The following is an 18,571-nucleotide window of genomic DNA, read 5'->3' as shown; positions in this document are numbered from 1 at the left end:
TTTCACTTCTTCTACTGCCCCGAAGGCGACTTCTCGGTGTTTTATTTTAATTAGCTGATGAAAGTTCCAATCTTTCAATATATTATCCGTCTTCATTTGGCGGTGACCTTTTCTTTTTGGTAATAATTTAATTCCAGAGCAACTTCATAACTGTCTTCATTTAGGGGAATATGAAAATGCTGGGCAATTCAAGGCTCTCGTTTAAAAATCAAGGCGTTTTTTCCCTTTCTTCCTTACCATACAAAAAGACTTCAGTAGACCCAGGCCGGGGAGATCGAGGCGTAGATCGGTCCGACAGGTTCATAGCTTATTTCAGAAATTACTGGGATTCAGCCGCTTTAGATCGTTCTAGTTTCCTCTCCAAAGGTACATTCCTGTTTCGCCATTCTGTCCTTTTTTTTACGAATTTTCACCGTCATTCTGTACCCATTCTCTCCAATGGGTGAGAAATCGGGAGATACATCCAGTCTGTGGTAGTTGCGCGTCATAATGAAAGATTCGTTGACATTAAATAATCGGCATTATGGTTGTCTTGAGACCGCTGAATGTGTGATCTTCTACCATTAAAAAGTGAACGCGTTTCCCATCTCGATGCTGTTTCTCCAGTAATGCCTTGAAACTGTTTTGCAGAAGCATTCGCATTGTCCGTTCCTTGGTTGGCCGCTTGTAATGGGTTAGTGCCAAATGATAGAAGATTGAAGGAATTTATTGGATGTCTGCCCAGGCTGGTGGATCTGGCTGTGGAGCTCGATTCAGATATTCTATTCCGGGTATTTTCTTTTCTCCCTCTTACTCGTATTAGGTGCTTGTGAAAGAAATAAAAAAGTCATTGACTTAAATTCTTCTTTTGTTTTGGGGGTGTTATCTGCTAGGGATGTTGATATATAGTGACTAGAAGTGGCTTTATGCTGTCTTTTATATTCAATTTGTAATTTAGGAGTGTATGGTGGACGCTCAGGGAGTTGCTCTGTGGTATTTTGTGACTGGTGGATAATTGATCAACACCAGACTCAGTTATGGAGCAGGAGCTGGCTAAATAAAGGAAAGATAATGATGTAAAAATTAGGCGAATTATTCTGTGACATGATTGAAGTAGTTCGTAGAAAAGCCGAAGTCCTTCAGTGTGGTTAGGGCAGTGCAAAGGAATGAAGCAATTTTTCTTGTGTGAAAATTGTATTTTAATAGTTTTCAAACCATAAATTTAGGTGGGTAGCAAAAATTCATTTTAATGAATAAGTCAGAAATGTTAGAGACCTCTGTCAATAGGAAAGTTTGACACAAAAACTAAATGTAGGTATTTCTCCAATTGGAAAGAAATTATGTTTTATTTAGCACCTCCAGTAGCCTGAAAGCAATATCTTCATAGATACCGAGAGTAAAACCGCTTGCCTGTAGGATGATCGACTGCTCTAAAGTGGTATAATAGATTTTGCCTGAAATTGGCATTAGTGCTGTGAACCACGGTAACATATGCTAGGCAGGCTGGCATTTTGGGGGCGATTTCTTCTATTATACAATAGGCTACTTGAAGGCCCTTTGGGTTGTGTGTGCTGGTTTCAATATGCCAGTTGAGTTTCCATGATGTCCTTTGTAATCTTGTATTGGTGAAATAGGTGAAAATCAGACAAGGTGAAGAAAACGTGAGTAAAATGACTTCCGAGAGGGACATATTCAGCCTCTGTGGACCTGTACATCTTACACATGTTGACTGGTACGACAACATTTCAACTTTGGAATTCTGTAATGATGACTTCTAATACATTCCCATTAAAATTCTATACTGGCTACATCTTTTGTTCATATTGATTGGTATGACAGCATTTTAACTTTGGAATTATGTAACAGTGGATTCTAATACATTCCCATTAGAATTCTATACTGGGTGCATCTTTTTGTGCTTTTTGACTGGTATGACAACATTTAAATTTGGGAATTCTGTAACAATGGCTATTACATTCCCATCTGAATTCTTTACTGGGTTCATCTTTTAACAAATCAATCATGTTCTCTGGGGAGAGAGCATAGATATAAAAGAACACATGGGAGGAGGTAAGCCTTTTTTGGGAATTTCTTTTTGTTTTTTAGAATGACTTATATTATTGGGTGATCCAATTTAAAGAAAAACTATCAATTATGATATTGCCTTTGTGATTTGAAGGGAACTGATATGTGTATCATTTTGGTGCTGCCATGAAGATAAAGCTTATCATCTTCCATCATCATTGGTAACCTCACAGTTTTCAGTTTTGATATTGACGTGTTCTCAATGCAAAAAATCTCATTTTCTATGAGGATAATCATTTTACTTTTGTAAATTAAGCCTCAAAGGCAGAGTTGGCAGAAATTCACCAATCAATTTCTATCATTACCAAATAAGAGGATCTTAAGGAAGTCAGAAGTGGATGACTAAATATCCTTGACACCCAAAATGTTCAGTTTTAGAACCATTCATCCATGTTGTGGAAAAATCAAAGATTGAGAGAGATGTGAAGAGAGAATGAGAGAGAGAAGAGAGAATGGGAGAAGCTCAAAGAAAGACCTGTGTTGGGGATTGTGCATGAACCCCAACCTATTTATTTAAGTGGATTTTGTAATACCCTTCACTTGAGTTAAACACCTTATCTTTTTATATCTCCCATTCTCTATGTCTTATGTGCACATAACTTGAAACTATAGACATAATTCAACATTGGGAACAAGATTACATAGAAATATGAATATGCTAATAAGGTGAAATGACCAAAATGCCCCTTAACTGGTTTTTCAATATAGTGTTATTTAATCATTTGGATACTAGTTCCCTCTTTCAACAGAAAAATCATTTGGATTGAAGTTCTCAATTTTTTTTTTTTTGTGACTGTTTTATCGTCTCACTTCTTATCTATGTATCTTATTCTTCAAAGCAGCCCCCTAGCCTGCACAATAGCTTTTTTTTAATGTATATGTATATTAATCTATAATTAGTTTGATTCATCAAAAAAAAAAAACATATAATTAGTTCCTACTGCTTGTCATTAAATGTCATTAATCTAGGTGATGGATCCTATATCTACGGTTTGTTTTAGCCTTTTGGCAGAAGCTGCAGTCCATTCCTCAAATTGCATTCTGTCAAAAGGTTTTAATACATATTCAACAAAAGGTCTAGTAATATCTGTTTGGCCTCTTTTACACCGTAATTCTTTACCCATTTGTAAGTCACTATAGTCTGCATTTAATTTCTTTTGAACATAATTTCCTAAACTTTTCTATAAGTAACATGACCAACCAAAGTTTCATATAAGTAACTCTGTGAAACAGAGTTGCTATGGCACCGTGTGAAAGTTCCGACCATAATTTTTTTGAAATGTTGACTGGCTTTATTGTTGAAGGCCAAAAGATTTACAAATTACAAAGGGAATGCTTTATTCTTTACAAAAGATTAAAACGGCCAATTAATTGAACCAATATAAACTTGTCTAAGAACTTCGGTCCTCTCATTACTACGAAGTTTTGTTGATTCTTATTTCAAGATCCACAATGTTCTCTGCGCAGAAAAGAATCTCTAACACCCACTCCTTATGGATCATTAGAATATGTTCTGAGTACTTGTATAAATTTTCTCTCTTACTTTACTTCTTGAGATATTTGAGAGTAGGCTTGTACAAGGCTCAGCCAAATTACTGTATTCACTAATTTCTTATCCTACAGGAGAAACCCAGATCACAGGAGATCGATTGCTGCCAGCTTGGTTCAGGGTGTCTATGTCCTAGAACGGGACCGGCAACAGAATCGTGTAGAGCACACAGCTCTTTCACCACCCTGGTGGGAATATTTCCATTTTCAACTAATCCGTAAGCTTATTGATGATGCAGATTTGTCTGTATTTGGGGCTATTTATGAATTTAAGCCTACCGAAGAACCCAAAATTTCTCCAGAAGCTCCGAGATTTGTGATAGCTTTCCGAGGAACCATTACCAAGCCAGACTCCTTCTCACAAGATCTCAAATTGGATCTCCACTTCATCCAAAATGGGCTCCATCAAACCTCTCGTTTTGAACTTGCATTGCAAGCTGTTCGAAACCTGGTTTCTGCGGTTGGACATGCAAACGTATGGTTAACAGGTCACTCTCTTGGGTCAGCAATGGCTATGTTGGCTGGAAAGAACATGGTAAAGCAAGGAATGTTTCTTGAGACTTTTCTTTTCAACCCACCTTTCTTCTCTGCCCCAATTGAGAGAATCAAAGACAAGAAACTTAAGCACGGACTTAGGATTGCAAGTAGTGTGATAACAGCCGGGCTTGCCATTGCTGTGAAAAGCACTCGTCCAAGGCCTAGGTCAGAGGATCACTTTGGTATGCTATCTGCATGGATGCCATCTTTATATGTGAATCCAGAGGATCACATTTGCTCCGAGTATGTTGGATATTTTGAACACAGGAAAAAAATGGAGGACCTTGGTGTAGGAGGTATTGAAAGGCTGGCGACCCAAAATTCCATTGGTGATCTGTTCTTGACTGCACTTGGGAGGGAGTCCGAGCCGCTGCACCTCATTCCATCTGCCAACCTCACCGTCAATTTGAGCCCTTCCCCGGATTTTAAACGTGCCCATGGAATTCACCAATGGTGGAGCCCCGATTTGAATCTGAAATTTCAGCAATATAGCTATTCTTGACTCGTAAGAGATCATTGCAATACCTCGTTTGTGGAAGAATGCCCTTTCTATGCAAAAGTTCATTATTATGTGACTTGTTGATTTGTAAAAAAATTAAATTTATAGTGAAATGCTACTATGTGTTAACTGGTGACTCCTACTAAGTAATGATTCATATTATCTTTGATTTACTTCGCACATCCTTTCTACTAAATCCTTTTTTCTGTTATTTGAGTGATCTTCTGAATCAACGGGGTCGCCGAGTCAAGTTTCTGTTTGACCATTTCGGAAATCTGGAGATTTTGCTTATAAGATTGCAATTCAATCTAGCGAAGAGTTTGTGAATCGTGACCTTCAAACTGCGCCAGGATGTTTTGGACTAAACAATCTCTCTGATACGACAGTCCTGTCCATTAATTTTTTCCTTTTTATGTTTACCAAACCCCTGCATCATCTCTTCGTCCTTATCCCGATTTCTTATTTTGTTCACTTCCGTGCGGTATCCCTCTTCCCACGGCTTACCCTGTTCGTCATTTCTCCCTGCGGCAACGCTTGCGCCAGACGATAAGCCATGTGAGGCGACGAGCGTACGCTGATCCTTCAGACGCCTCTGCCCGGCCAAATTAAATCCGTTCAAACCGTCGTTTTCCCAATCCCAGAGAAGGAAAAGCAAGCTTGCACACTGCAGTATATTAACATGCAAACCCACATGAGAACTGTCTCATTTTCACATAATCAACTGTTAATGCTCTGTCTCCCGTCACCATACATTGAAATCAAAGTCCTACACCTTAGGGTGGGGTGTTTCTGGGAAGGATGAATCTGGAAATGAAGTTCATCCTGATTATTTAGATCATTAATATGAAGCCGTTAGTGGTACACCAGCCCCCGTTTAAGCATGTAGTCGGGATGAAGCCGCTCAAGGGTAAAGCTATTGAATCAATAATCCGCAGTATTTTCCGAGTCATCCATTTAAGCGGGACGCGTCTCTTCCTCCCGGTTTTTTTTTTCTCTCCCGCTCTCTTCTCCCTCTTGGCTTCTTCGTCTCCTTCACCCTCTCTGCCTCCCTCTCCCTTCTCCCTCTCGGCCTCCCTCCCCTCTACGTCATCTCCGACCTTCCTCCCCTCTAGCCTCTACCTCTCTTTTGCTAAACTAGAGCAATTTGAGAAATTGGGGAATCAGATTGCGATCGCGACGACTATGGTGGGGCTGGTGGAGGGATGCCTACGTCGGGTGAAGCAGCTGCGGTAGAGGCAGCGGTGGTGACTGGGGCAACAGTGACGACCAGGGTTGGCGGCGGCAATTTTTTTTTGTTTTTCAAGAATATGTCGAGCAAGATTGTACAGAGAAGGAAGAGAGAATAAAGAATAAAATTATCGTGATTATCATGGATCATGTGTAAATTACTTATAAAATTACACAGAGTTAAAATTACACAGAGACCGTAGATGATTAGAACTCTACAATTTGAGTCTGTCCCTAATTCAATCACTAGTTATTTTTATTTCTATCATTATCTTTATATTTATCACTATGTTTATCTTGATCTCTATCATGCCCCCGCAAGATGGAGCTCTGATAGGGCAGGCATCCCTATGGCCGGAGGGGTGAACGACGGCAACAACGAGGAGAGCGATAACGGTGACTGCGGTTGATCGGCGATGGTGGTGAAAATCTGGCGACAGGCGATCCTGTTCGGCAAAATGTCAAACAAAGTGGACGGTTGGGGATCTGTGCTACAACGATAACGATGGTGGTTGCAAGTAGAGCAAACGACGGGCGATGGGGTAGACCGATTTCGGCGGGAAATCAATGACGATAGAAGAGCGAAGGTAGATCAAGGAAGTGTGGGGGGGTCTGTGCTGCATTGGCGAGGGTGGTTGTTCAAGGAGTGGACGGCCGCTAGGCGAGCAATGGTGACAACTCAGAGAAGTTTGAAAACAGAAGAGGGTGATCGTCAGTAGAGCGAACAACGCCTATAGGCGGCAACAATGAAGATAGATGGCGACGAGGGCGTCAGGTGTAGCTGGGCATTAGAGGCAGCAGTGGTGGTGGGGGTAGCAACGACGATGACGGTGGTCGCCGACAGTGTTTTTTTTTTTTTCAAAAATATCTCCGACGATATTGCACGGAGAAGGGGAAGAGAAAAGTATCAGGTATGGGTAGCGGCAATGGCCTGCATCTACGAAGGTTGCTTCCGATAAGGATTTCCAACGACAATATACTGGTTTTGATTAATCGATCGGAAACTCTGATACCATGTAGAAAATAGGAATGACGAATAAAATTGTCGTGATTATCATTGTTCAGGTGTAAACTTTATAAATTTACACAGAGGTTGTATGTGATTAGAACTCTACAATTTGAGTCAATCTCTAATTCAATCGATGATGGTTGCAAGCGATGGAGATGAAAATTTGGCGACAGGCGATCCTGTTCCGTGAAATGTCGAACAGAGAGGATAGTGGGGGGTTCTGTGCTGTGGCACTGACGATGGTGGTTGTCGGTAGAGCTGACAGCGGTAGCGGCAGTGGCGACAATGAGCAACAAGCGGCAGGTGGCAGCGGGGTCAATTGATTTTGGAGGGAAATTGACAATGAGAGAAGAGAGAAGGAAGAGCAGGGGGAGCGGGGAGTTTTGTGCGGCGTCAACTAGCTGGGGGCGGTCGGCGTTCACGATGAGACGGAACAGCGATGACGGCGAGGAGAGCGTCGACGGTGATGGTGGTGGCGAGATTGAACCGCGACGAGAAGAGACCGAAGAAAGCATGGGGGGGGTTTTGTGTTGCAGCGCCGACAAGTGCGGTTGCCAGCAGAGTGAATGGTGGTGGTGGTGGCAGTGGGGTGACAGTGACGTTGGGCAAAGCGGCGGCGGTAGAGGCAACGGTGGCGAGAGGGGCAGCAACGACGGAGGCTGCATCCAATAAGGATTTCTAGCGATGACAAACTGGTTCTGATTAGTCGATCAAAATCTTTGATACCATGTAGATTATAAGAATAAAGAATAATATTATCATAATTATCATTGATCATGTGTAAACTATTTATAGAATTACACATAGACTGCATGTGATTAGATCTCTACAATTTGAGTCTATCTCTAATTTAATCATTAGTTGTATTTATCTCTACCATTATCTTTATATCTATCACTATGTTTATCTTTATCTCTATCACTTCCTTAGGTTGAAGCTCATTTCAGCAGCATGTCGTCTGTTCGATGATATTTCTCTTAAAAATACATTCTCATCAATGCCATGTTTGCTTACTCCCACCATGACTGACATATTGATACTATTAATTTATTCTTCTCGATGAACTCCGCAACACTGACTGTCAAACCCGATGGTTTCAGTTTGACTTCGATTTTGAAGTCCCTCTCGTCTTGTACATGGCCTTTTCTGCAAACATTGTAGGGAAAGAGATTCAAGCCTTCTCTATCTGATATGGTTTTGACTCTGATGTATTTGTTTTAAATGCTTATGGGTGGTATTCACCCGGATCCTGTCACGTTTACTGCAGTACTAGCGACTTGTGCCCATGTTGGTGTAGTAGTAGAAGCTCAAAAGATCTTTGATAGTATGCCATTATATGGAGTATGCCCATTCAGCCAAATGTAAAGGTGTGGCGAGCATTACTAAATGGTGCAACAATTACTTGTGATGCAGAAGTTAGAAAAGTTTCTTATGATCACCTGCAAGAGATTGAACCCAAGAACACAAGGAACAATATTATGTTTACAAATGTACTTGCATGAGCCTGAAAAGGGGAAAATCCCGGGCTATAGCTGGATTGAACAACACATAGTAGGATGATGTTTGTGCCCGGTGATACATTTAACTGGAAGCCAGAGGAGATATATGAGATTTTAGACAGTTTATTGAAGTTGATGAGGGAAGAAGGTTATGCCTCCACTGTGGAATTTGATGAGGAGATCTTTTTCACTTAGTTGAGAAGGTCATATTTAGCAGTTCTGAGCAGTAATATTGTGTCAAGATGATCTTGTAAAGTGAATGGAAAGGGCAACTTTTGAAGATTGTTAATATGACACTATAAAGGTTTCTGTATTAGTTCTAGTGTGCTTCTGCTTAGTTCAGAAGAGGTCTAACTACTTCACTGAAAGGGTTCTGCAGCTCTGCTGCATCTAGTGTAAACTGTGTTATCCAGTAAAGATAACTCTGAATAGAGAAACATTATAATTAAAATTAGTGATTTAATAGTGGTAATTAAAATATTATTAAAGTAAACATTTAATCAATTATTTTGGTTTAATTATCCCACTTTTATAATTAATTAAACTAATTATTTTAAATTTTGTAAAAATATATTATTGATTAATACTATGTAAAAAAATAATCTTGTTTTGGTTATATTTATCATTTAAGTATATTTTGGTTATATTTCTCATTTTCGGACACTAACATTGGAAACTGTTTTTCAATGCACTTGAACTCGTCTACACACACCCGACCTGATTTGGAAATTGAATTAGATCATTTACTTGAATTTGAAGTTGAAATTGAAGTAGTTGTAAATGTTGAAACCCTAAACCCTAAACCTTATTCATTTGAGCTCTCTTAAATGCAGCACTTACTGTCACGAAATTCTCAGTTTTTTATACAAATAGCAGGGGCATTTCCGTTGCCCTCCGTGTCCGCTTTCTAGTTTGTATAAAGAGCAGAAGCAGCAAAGGCTAGGAAGCGTGCTTCCTCCCAGTGTATCGGCCATGGGTTCCAGAGAAGGTGAAACTGTACCCAGAAAAGGTCTGAAGCTGCTTCGAATGCGGAAAAGAAATGGAGGAATGGCGAATGGAAGTCATGGAGAGCAGGCAGGAGAGGAACCCTTAAGCCCTGCCTCACGTCTGTTTCATGAACCTAGCTGTAACTGCTATGTCATAGCGATAATGGGGTCTGCTATGAAAATCGATGTTGATGTGTTGAAAGCAGGGTTGGAGAGAACCCTCCTCAGGCATCCTCGCTTCTCAAGCATACAGGTAATAAACCAGTGACCCTGATCCATTTGCTTTATTTTCCAGGTTTCCTTTTTCTGAAGTTTTGTGTGCTTTTCTTCTTTCAGGAGTTTTCTGAAGGCGAACTCGGACGCTGGATCCCAACAGAAGTCGTTTTGGACGATCACTGCGTGATCCCAGTTGTGGATCCTGACATGGCTGATCCAGATCAGTTCGTCGAAGACTATGTCGCGAGTCTCACCAAAACTTCCATGGACATGTCCAAACCACTCTGGGAGTTCCATGCAGTAAACGTTAAGACCAGCGAAGCCGAAGCAGTGGCCATTTTGCGAGCCCACCATTCGCTCGGCGACGGCACTTCGCTCATCTCTCTGCTTCTTGCTTGCACACGTAAAACCTCTGATCCTCACTCGCTGCCGACCATCTCCGTTGTTAAAAGACCGATGATCAAAGGGGCGGGTTTTCTGGCTTTCATGGCGACAACCTGGATGCTTCTTCGAGTGGCCTTGAATACTATCATGGACGTTTTCCTCTTCCTTGCTACGTATCTATTTCTGAAAGATACAGAGACGGTGTTCAAAGGAGCAGAAGGGGTCGAGTTTCATCCGAAGCGTATCGTTCACCGGACTCTGGAACTGGACGATTTCAAGTTGATCAAGAGCGAGTTGGACACAGTAAGCCATTTTCGTAATTTTGAGCGGTAGCAGTAGAAGATGCCGAAATGGCATTTGCTTATTCTTTCTTCCAAATCTGTTAACATTTGCAGACAATAAATGATGTTATGCTGGGAGTTATTTCGGCCGGACTCTCTCGTTACCTGAGCAAGACGACATTCAGTAAGCTAAAAGGGTCTTTTTCTTCTGCTTCTGGTCACTGTCAATCTGTCACACCATTATAAAACAACAGAGGAAAAGGCGTATTACAGGCCTCGGACAAAATCTGAAATTTTTGTATTAGGATAAAGCGATCTTAGCAGCCCATTACTAAGATTTTTTGAGTTGCAGGTGAAGATGGGAGCACTAAAGAGCAGCGAATACTTCCAAGAAATATCCTTGTTAGAGCTGCCGTTCTTGTCAATATAAGACCAACTCCAGGACTCCATGTGAGTCTTTCTCCGTGCATTTTAATTCATTTCTGAAATTCATGGTGGGACGTCGTTTGGTTTCAAGTTCAACGACGGCGACTTGTGTTGAACAGGTCATGGCGACGATGATGGAGAAGCGTAGCACTGGTTCTCAGTGGGGAAATTGGCTAGGTTACGTTCTATTGCCATTTCCCATGGTCATCTATGAAGACCCATTGGATTACGTCCGGAAAGCAAAAGCAATTGCAGATCGGAAGAAGCTCTCCCTCGAGTCCCTGTTCACGTTCGCGAGCTCCGCTCTGCTTGTCAGCACATTGGGCATTAAGGTATCCTCCCACTCACCAGACCTTATCCCCCCGATGATCACTGAAACAGTACTACCAAAAATTAGTTTTTCTAATACGCAATTGTAACCATAGATGTTTTTTTATTCCTGCAAATATATATAGGCAGCAGCAGCTCTATCTCACAGGGTGCTCTGCAACACAACATTGTCCTTCTCCAATCTCGCGGGACCAGCAGAAGAGCTCAGTTTTGCTGGTCACCCAATGACCTTCCTCGCTCCTAGTGTTTACGGACACCCACATGTAAGCTTTCTTAAACTTATTTTCGTGACAGATAAATGGTGATCCAAGTAACAAATCATTTCTTTGATACTTGTGTGCAGGCTCTAACTGTTCATTTCCAGAGTTACATGGACAAGGTAAAGATGGTTCTAGCAGTAGACGAAGAAGCTATTCCGGATCCTCGCCAGCTTTTGGAGGACGCTGCTGACTCTCTTAGGCTCATCAAAGATGCTGTTCTATCAAGGAGATGAGATGGGTTCTATCAAAATCGGATTTTGATATTCATCAACCGATCATCTCGCGTTTGAGGAACACGTGTATTGGATCTCGGAAAACAAAACAAGAATCAAATTTTAAGATTGGTGGAGCTCCTGATAAGGGGCCTGAATCCTTGGTTCTACCCTAGTCTTGTGTCTTTGCCCGAACGAAACTTCCGCTAAAGTAGTGTAGCTGAGACGAATTAGGGGAGAAAGTTAAAATATAGTAAACGATGTCGAAGGTTAACCGCTCTCACCCAGGAGAGAACGTAATAAAGCTGGCTTTTGTCCGCGGTAGAGTTAAGACAAAGATGGCGAGGAACTCCGGTCTCCTCCTCCTCGCTTTCTTTCTCTCTTCTTGTCTTTTGTTCGTGTTCGTTGTCTCTGATCCCGGTTTAAATGACTCGTTAATGGCACCATCTCTTCAAAGAACAAGAGATGGGAATGCTTTTCTTGCCCAATCCCTCAAAAGAAACGAGGTTTCTTCTGTTCCTGTTGCGGCCGAAAACCCTGCAGGAGTAGTGCCTACCCCCTCGAACGTGACTGATCGCCCGCGAAGGGGGAAGTTGGCAAGGGAGTTTCTCTCTGCTCACAACATAGTCCGTCAGCAGCTGAACCTGCCCCCGCTCACCTGGAACAGGAGGCTAGCGCGTTTCGCACGCAATTGGGCGGCTAAGCTGGCGGTGGAAGACTGCAGCCGGCCACGCCACTCCGACGGCCCTTACGGAGAGAACACTTTCTGGGGTAGCGGCCCCGACTGGAAACCAGCCGACGCCGTGAAGGCCTGGGTTGAAGAGTTAACCTTTTACGACATGAAAGACAACTTCTGCAAACTCGGCGCCGACTGCGGCCACTATACTCAGATGATCTGGAGAACAAGCCAAAAACTGGGCTGCGAGAGTGTTCTTTGCCAGTCGGGAAACACCTTTATCATTTGTAACTACGACCCACCTGGTAATTACGTCGGAGAGGGTCCATTCGATCTACCCCACTCCATGTAAAATTAATAATTATAAAGAAAATAAGAAAAGGAAGAATTGAAGAGAAACAGAGTTAATTCTATGTTCTGACGCGTTTATTCATCACGATTATGGGTTTGAGATTTTACAAAAATGTAATTTTTAATTTTTTTTGTTAAATAAATATAAAATCTTTATACTCGTTAATGTATGTGGGACTATCCTTTTAATATTTAACACTCTGGATAAGGCCTAAGACCCAATTTAACATGGTATCTTAGTAAAATTCTCATATGTGGTCATTCACCCAAAATTATCCACGTATCACTATGTGATGGCCTCTACCCAAATTATCCACGTGTTTACACGTGAGGAGGGAGTGTTAAAAAGGATAGTCCCAGATACATTAATGAATATAAAGATCGTGTATTTATTAATTGGAAAAAAGATTTCTAAGTGGCTAATAATATTTGGGTTAGGGCGTTCGACCCAAATTTAACACTTTTCAATAATCTTTTTAGTCAAATTTGGAAGATTTGATCGTTTTGTTCAGGGCCATTTCAGAACTCCATGGAAAAGAAAATAAATAAGAATTTAATTATTATTGTTTTTAAAAATAATTAATAAAAAACAGAATTTAATTATTATCTCAGTTTAAATAATAATAATTAAAATTTTATTTTCATTTGTTTTTGTTTTCTAAAGTTCAATCAGACCGATAGGGTTTGTGGTTCTCAACCGCACCCTGTTCGTTGCTGGGTTCCCCGTGGGGACGGGAGCCGACCGTCCTGCTGTGAAGAATCTTGATCAAGGGTTTTAGAAATCCCTAGCTCGATTGCGTACGGCTGGGACCATTCGTTGAACGGTCCAGATCTTAAAATCTCAATTTCTAGAAGTTTCTGGGGTTGACGACTGTCGAGCTGAGAAATCTGGAAGAAGGCTCTCTATCAATGAAGCTGCGAAACTGAAGCAAACACCAATACCGCCTTTAACAATCGAGAGTCGACCTCCCGATCTCTTTGACAGAGAAGCAAAGCAAGCTCTGTTCTTCATTCTTCCTTCTTCCTTCACTCGCCGCCAATGGCTATCATCTCTGAAGTGACGGAAGAGCAGGAGCCAGAGCAGCCGGCTGCCCCTCCGTACGATGAGGCATTCGGTCCGATCCTTGATCGTGAGAGTCCGCTGGGTCTTTTCGAAGCTGTAATTGATTATCTACGAAGGAAGTCCGACCTTTTCAATGACGATAACGTACAAAGAAAGGTGGCTGCTGTCGTTTCCGCCGTGAAGGAAGGAGCCGACAGGAAGAAGAAGGCTGAGGAGAAACGAGTGCGGGAGTCTCAGGCGGTGAAAGAACGCAAAGAGGAGGTTCTGAAGGGAAAGAAACAGGAGTCTGTGAAGAAAGATGATGTGAAAGATAGGCAGCCTGAGAAAGATGCAAGTGGTGACGGCAAGGATGGTCACGGAAGTTAGTTATTTTACCTTGCCTAGTTATTTTCTTTTCGTCCCTTATTTTTGTTACTATTTATTGAAGAGAGCAGCTTTTTGGCAGTTCAGAGATGGTGTTTTTCTTCAAATCGTCCAAACGAGGCTTAGTGCACTTTCGTGAAACTGAAAGTGAATTACTTTTATGTGTTAGTGATCAACAAAAAGTGCGGTGGAAATGTCACTGTTTCCCCTAATCTAACAATCTTTCGGTGTTCCTCCTCTCTTTTCTTCCTACTTTTCATCTTCTCCTATCTATTTTCCTTTGTTTTAACATAACTCATGTGCAAACATACCTGGTCTATTCCTCTCGCTTGTGTTCCAATGTGGCGTTTACAATCACAAGTTGAGCAATTTCTTTTTGCAAATCAAAATACCATGGTTAATCGTATTCTTTAGTTCAGCTTTGGCTTCAAGTTTCAGCGCAAAGTTTGAGGGAATGAAATGCTGGGCTTACTTTCGTTGCTGAAGTTGGATATCTCATTCTTAAAAACCAGAGGATTTCATGGCCTTTTTTAGGCCCATTTTTTCTTTTTTTTAGATAATCTTGTGGGAGTCGAATACCGGGGGATCTACGGTGGTTTTCAACTTTTCGTTACTTTCTTGACTTATTTCCGCCGTGCGAACTTCGCGCCAAGAAAGGATAAACGGGCAGACGAAATTGTGTTATCCCCTCTTCTTTTTCACAAATTTCCTTTCATTCTTTGCTGGTCAATAGAGCAACAGGTGGGGAGCTCAAGTGACACACAATTTGAAACCATTAATATTTTCTGAATTCCAATTCCAATGGCCTTGATCAGCTTCTAAATTAGTCTGATGTACAGGAAACCCACCAGGTGAGTTTCTTTTAGTTTTATTGTTTTTGGGTAAAAAATGGCGATTCCTTTAGTTAGGAAAAACCATGAATGAAGCGGTCTAAGCACACAGTCAATAACCCAACAAATTTTTTCCACTCCTAGCCTATGTTGGTGTTTTGGAAGGAAGACGAAAGAAAGGAGAAAAATAACACGAAAAAACAAAAGAAACATTTCTCCTTCATTGCCATCCATCCACCCACCACCATCACTGCCTCTGCAACTGAAAGCAGAGGTCACATTGGACAAGAAAGCAAAACTCAGAAAGAAGAAGAGGAAGAGGAATAAGAAGAAGAAAAAGAAAATCCTCCATTGATGTAAAATCTGAAATGAGAGCCCTCCTTGGGTCTAAACAGCGAATGGGTGATGGGCAGACGAGCTATGCCATTTGCGACCTCGTTGTTCAATCTTTTATCGCCCTCCTCATTTTCTCCATCTTCCCTTTCACATTCATTCTTCACCTCCACCACAAGATCAGGAAGTACCATCTCCTTCGCGACTTCAATTCGTCGTGGTCCGTCTGCCTTCTCTTGGTGGTCTTTGCCCTCCTCTTCTCCACTAGCGAGCTCCTCTGCCTCCTACACTTCTGTTGAGGGAACTTTACCGGTCTCCCATCTTCCCCGTTCTTTCCATCTTATGCCATGTTGGCCTTTGCAAGAGCTATATCATCGCCTCTCAAGGGCTCTCTCAACCAATGTTTTTCATCACCTATTTGTTTCTTCTCAATGATTCTCTGCGAAAACCCAACTATGAGGAACACACACCCGACTACAAAAAGCCAACTATGAGGAACACACCCACCTCCTTCGAGTGACCAGTGAAAGTGAAAGTGAATTCACTGATCTCATGGAGTGAACTCGCTTTCGCTCATTTTTTCACTTGAACCGCTTTTACTTACATACATAGTGCACTGACAGGGCCAAAATCTATTATTTTCCTTCGTTAATTAGTATGTGTTGGTTCTACTTCCGGTGAATATTTAAAATCTTTGTCAACTATTGAATCTAGAGGAAATTCGCGCCGTTTAAATCAAATTGCTGGCTGGTTAATTCTTACCTATCAGTTCGAAGTAATGCCAATGATAAGATCTATATTTACATTCTCATGAAAGTTGAAGTTTTTATTTATATTGTACATTGGTGCCTCTTTTCTGCTTTATGCATGGGAAGCTTTGATCATGACGTAGCTTCATTACTTGTAGTGTATGTCGCTGTTGTAAATAACATCTACTGCATTTCTGTTTTTCTGAGACCAAATTAATTGCCGATGTCTCATGTTAATTTTTCTATGATTTGGATAGCCCCGAATTCCGGAAATGGTTTGGATCTTGAGAAGTACTCGTGGACTCAAACGCTACAAGAGGTTACTGTTAGTATTCCTGTTCCTCCTGGAACCAAATCTAGATTTGTTGCCTGCGAGATAAAGAAGAATCATCTCAAGGTGGGGCTAAAGGGTCAGCCTCCAATAATAGATGTAAGTTCGGTATATTTTTCTCCTATTTGTGTCATATCTAGTTTTTAAAGGAAGGAACAGGACTGGAATAACATTTCTATGATTGATTAGCTGCTGAAATCATGTCTTTAAGACGTATGCCTCTTTAAACTGTTGTTTTGGGCTTTCTCATATTTCACTATGTTTCCAGGGGGAGCTCCATCAATCAGTGAAGGCTGATGATTGCTTTTGGAGTATTGGTTTGTAATGGCCATCTCATTGATTTTTTTATTTTTCTGCATTTAATTGCAAATATCTAAAAGTTTTCTGCAGCTAAACCACAATGTATACCCATTTTCCTGCAGAGGATTCAAAGGCCATCTCTATTCTTTTGACTAAACAAAACCAAATGGAGTGGTGGAAGTGTCTGGTGAAAGGTGACCCAGAGATAGATACACAGAAAGTAGAACCTGAGAACAGCAAGTTGTCTGACTTGGATCCTGAAACTCGACAAACTGTTGAAAAAATGATGGTAATGTTCTGTTTCAATTTTCATAATCTGAGTCAACTACATCTTTATTGGCTTCATGAATATATGATTTTACTACATCCTTTGCATTTGATTTTCTGAATCACTTAGGCTACTATTGATGAAACCTCAAATGCTGACAACATTCTGATATAAGATCATGATCTGAATGGGTTGTATGTTTAGCTCGTATGTTCCAGTTTCCAACCTGGGTCTTACTTTTGCATTTCTATTTAATTATCAGATCTTAGATTTAATATGTTGTGAATGAGCAATAGTTGGCTGTCCCATGTCTATCCAAGCATGAATATTTATCACCAACTGCTACTTTCAAAAAAAGAAAAAACTGATATTCAGGAAAGACTGCCCGAACTTTGCTTGCCTAGGTTTAGATATTGTCAATGTGCAAGTTTTCAAGTCAGTATCTGTTTTTTACAACTCGTTGATTTTATTTTGGTTATCTTTCATGAGAAAATGTCTGTTGTCTCATCGACAGTCCTGCATGTTTTCTACAGCTGCTATGAGCTTTTGTTTTACCAATCTGTCCTCACCCATTGCAGTTGGTAACACAACTTGTTGGCTTCATCTTATTTGCCCTTAAATTTATTTATTTTGCTTTTTGTTTGTTTATGCAATCTCTAGTCTCTTTCTCTGCTCCAAGTTTTGGCTCATCTTTGCGGTTTGATTCTCAAGAGGAGAGTAGGGTTTGATTTTTTGCTCGTTTCTTTAAACTTTGCTCTTGTTCTAGGTGCTGTGATTGGTCTTATGGTTGAGGGGCCTTGCATTTAGATTATGAGGATGGCTCAGTATTTCATTTATAGCACTTCACCAAAAATTGTTTCTATTGATGAGGGCTGTCTTCATTTCTAGTCCATTGCCATTTAAACTAGAAATGTGCCATATTGTTATTTTTATGTCATATTCTGCATTTGATGTCTGACAATGCATATGTATGCTGTGTTGCAGTTCGACCAGCGACAGAAGTCCATGGGTCTCCCAACAAGTGATGAGATGCAGAAACAGGAGATCCTGAAGAAATTCATGACTGAGGTGAAATCTCTCTCTCTCTCTCTCTCTCTCTCTCTCTCTCTCTCTCCTCTGCCTTTATCTGAATTGTCTTCCTGCTTTTGAATGTAGCATCCGGAGATGGACTTCTCTAAAGCCAAATTCTCTTAGGAGAGTACATTCTACTAGATATCCTGGTCCAGAGGAAGCAAAAAACCATTAGGCCAGAGAGATCGTTGTTGTAGTTTTTCTTTGCCAGTTTTTTTGTCATGGAACTAAATGTACGAACTTTTTCAAGCATACTTTCCTACCGGTTTGGCTTATCAAAATATGCTTCACAGTTTAGCCAATTTGAGATTGGCGGCATTGATGATCTTTTTGTTAATGGCTGCGGCTACATTTACAGAGTATACAAAGTATTTTCTTGCCTTGCTCTCTTCTTAGAGATGGAAAACGCCGCACAGGTAAAGATTCCAATGTGGGTTAGCTTCAGATTTTCATTCTATCTGATCATGTAACCGCAGAAGAACTACAATATTTTGAAGGGTTGCTTATATTTAGCTTGATTTGTATTCTTATTCACTGTTGCGACAGATTTTAAAATTTTAGAATCTGTTAAAGCTAGAGAAAGGTCTGCGGCTGAGATAGGTATACCGTAAAGCTGCAATCTTTAGACAAGAGCGATGAATTCTGGAGAGAGAAGACCATAAACACCCTGTAACAGCAAATAGTTGTAAAGGTGGATAAAGAGGCCGGGGAAGAACACATCTCGAGTCCCAATATAATCCTGGAAACAGAAGCGCTTT

The 18,571-nt window shown here is 40.9% G+C and overlaps 4 protein-coding genes across 5 annotated transcripts; all 4 read left to right on the top strand.

The window, feature by feature from the left end:
- The first annotated feature begins 122 nt into the window (after positions 1-122).
- LOC137962396 (GDSL esterase/lipase At4g10955-like) lies at positions 123-4,821 on the top strand. Of its 2 annotated transcripts, XM_068809232.1 has the most exons (4): positions 123-366; positions 631-770; positions 1,614-1,711; positions 3,688-4,821. In XM_068809232.1, the coding sequence occupies exons 1-4, from the start codon at positions 171-173 to the stop codon at positions 4,649-4,651; spliced, it is 1,398 nt and encodes a 465-aa protein (XP_068665333.1). In that variant the 5' UTR covers positions 123-170; the 3' UTR covers positions 4,652-4,821. The 2 variants fall into 2 exon arrangements, with proteins under 2 accessions (XP_068665333.1, XP_068665334.1); XM_068809233.1 differs by lacking the exons at positions 123-366; positions 631-770 and adding an exon at positions 2,159-2,225 and having other exon boundaries at positions 1,637-1,711.
- A 4,470-nt stretch (positions 4,822-9,291) lies between these two features.
- Positions 9,292-11,647, top strand: LOC137963141 (wax ester synthase/diacylglycerol acyltransferase 11-like). Its single transcript, XM_068810314.1, has 7 exons — positions 9,292-9,622; positions 9,706-10,272; positions 10,365-10,434; positions 10,603-10,700; positions 10,796-11,008; positions 11,132-11,269; positions 11,350-11,647. The coding sequence occupies exons 1-7, from the start codon at positions 9,356-9,358 to the stop codon at positions 11,497-11,499; spliced, it is 1,503 nt and encodes a 500-aa protein (XP_068666415.1). The 5' UTR covers positions 9,292-9,355; the 3' UTR covers positions 11,500-11,647.
- Positions 11,648-11,738: 91 nt separating this feature from the next.
- Positions 11,739-12,506, top strand: LOC137963410 (pathogenesis-related protein PRB1-3-like). Its single transcript, XM_068810534.1, has one exon. The coding sequence runs from the start codon at positions 11,739-11,741 to the stop codon at positions 12,504-12,506; it is 768 nt and encodes a 255-aa protein (XP_068666635.1).
- Positions 12,507-13,400: 894 nt separating this feature from the next.
- LOC137961943 (protein BOBBER 1-like) lies at positions 13,401-18,195 on the top strand. Its single transcript, XM_068808598.1, has 6 exons — positions 13,401-13,929; positions 16,101-16,273; positions 16,443-16,491; positions 16,597-16,763; positions 17,727-17,810; positions 17,898-18,195. Exons 1-6 carry the CDS (start codon positions 13,545-13,547, stop codon positions 17,934-17,936), a joined length of 897 nt encoding a protein of 298 aa, XP_068664699.1. The 5' UTR covers positions 13,401-13,544; the 3' UTR covers positions 17,937-18,195.
- The last annotated feature ends 376 nt before the right edge of the window (positions 18,196-18,571 follow it).

The sequence above is a fragment of the Aristolochia californica genome, unplaced genomic scaffold, assembly GCF_029961685.1.
Source record: "Aristolochia californica isolate CCGP_79_NKW_82.1479 unplaced genomic scaffold, dmAriCali1.0.hap1 SCAF_4, whole genome shotgun sequence".
Taxonomy (NCBI): Eukaryota; Viridiplantae; Streptophyta; class Magnoliopsida; order Piperales; family Aristolochiaceae; genus Aristolochia; species Aristolochia californica.
Note: the sequence above shows the minus strand (reverse complement) of the source record. Positions and strands in the feature narration are given on the sequence as shown.

Excerpts from the sequence above, each read along its gene's own strand:
- LOC137962396 (XM_068809232.1), top strand. The coding sequence starts at position 171 with ATGAAAATGCTGGGCAATTCAAGGCTCTCGTTTAAAAATCAAGGCGTT. Across the intron at positions 367-630 it reads TTCTAGTTTCCTCTCCAAAG|AAGCATTCGCATTGTCCGTT; the intron begins GTACATTCCTGT and ends ACTGTTTTGCAG. Across the intron at positions 1,712-3,687 it reads CATCTTACACATGTTGACTG|GAGAAACCCAGATCACAGGA; the intron begins GTACGACAACAT and ends CTTATCCTACAG.
- LOC137963141 (XM_068810314.1), top strand. The coding sequence starts at position 9,356 with ATGGGTTCCAGAGAAGGTGAAACTGTACCCAGAAAAGGTCTGAAGCTG. Across the intron at positions 10,273-10,364 it reads TCAAGAGCGAGTTGGACACA|ACAATAAATGATGTTATGCT; the intron begins GTAAGCCATTTT and ends TAACATTTGCAG. Across the intron at positions 10,701-10,795 it reads GACCAACTCCAGGACTCCAT|GTCATGGCGACGATGATGGA; the intron begins GTGAGTCTTTCT and ends TGTGTTGAACAG.
- LOC137963410 (XM_068810534.1), top strand. The coding sequence starts at position 11,739 with ATGTCGAAGGTTAACCGCTCTCACCCAGGAGAGAACGTAATAAAGCTG.
- LOC137961943 (XM_068808598.1), top strand. The coding sequence starts at position 13,545 with ATGGCTATCATCTCTGAAGTGACGGAAGAGCAGGAGCCAGAGCAGCCG. Across the intron at positions 13,930-16,100 it reads CGGCAAGGATGGTCACGGAA|CCCCGAATTCCGGAAATGGT; the intron begins GTTAGTTATTTT and ends TGATTTGGATAG. Across the intron at positions 16,492-16,596 it reads TGATTGCTTTTGGAGTATTG|AGGATTCAAAGGCCATCTCT; the intron begins GTTTGTAATGGC and ends ATTTTCCTGCAG.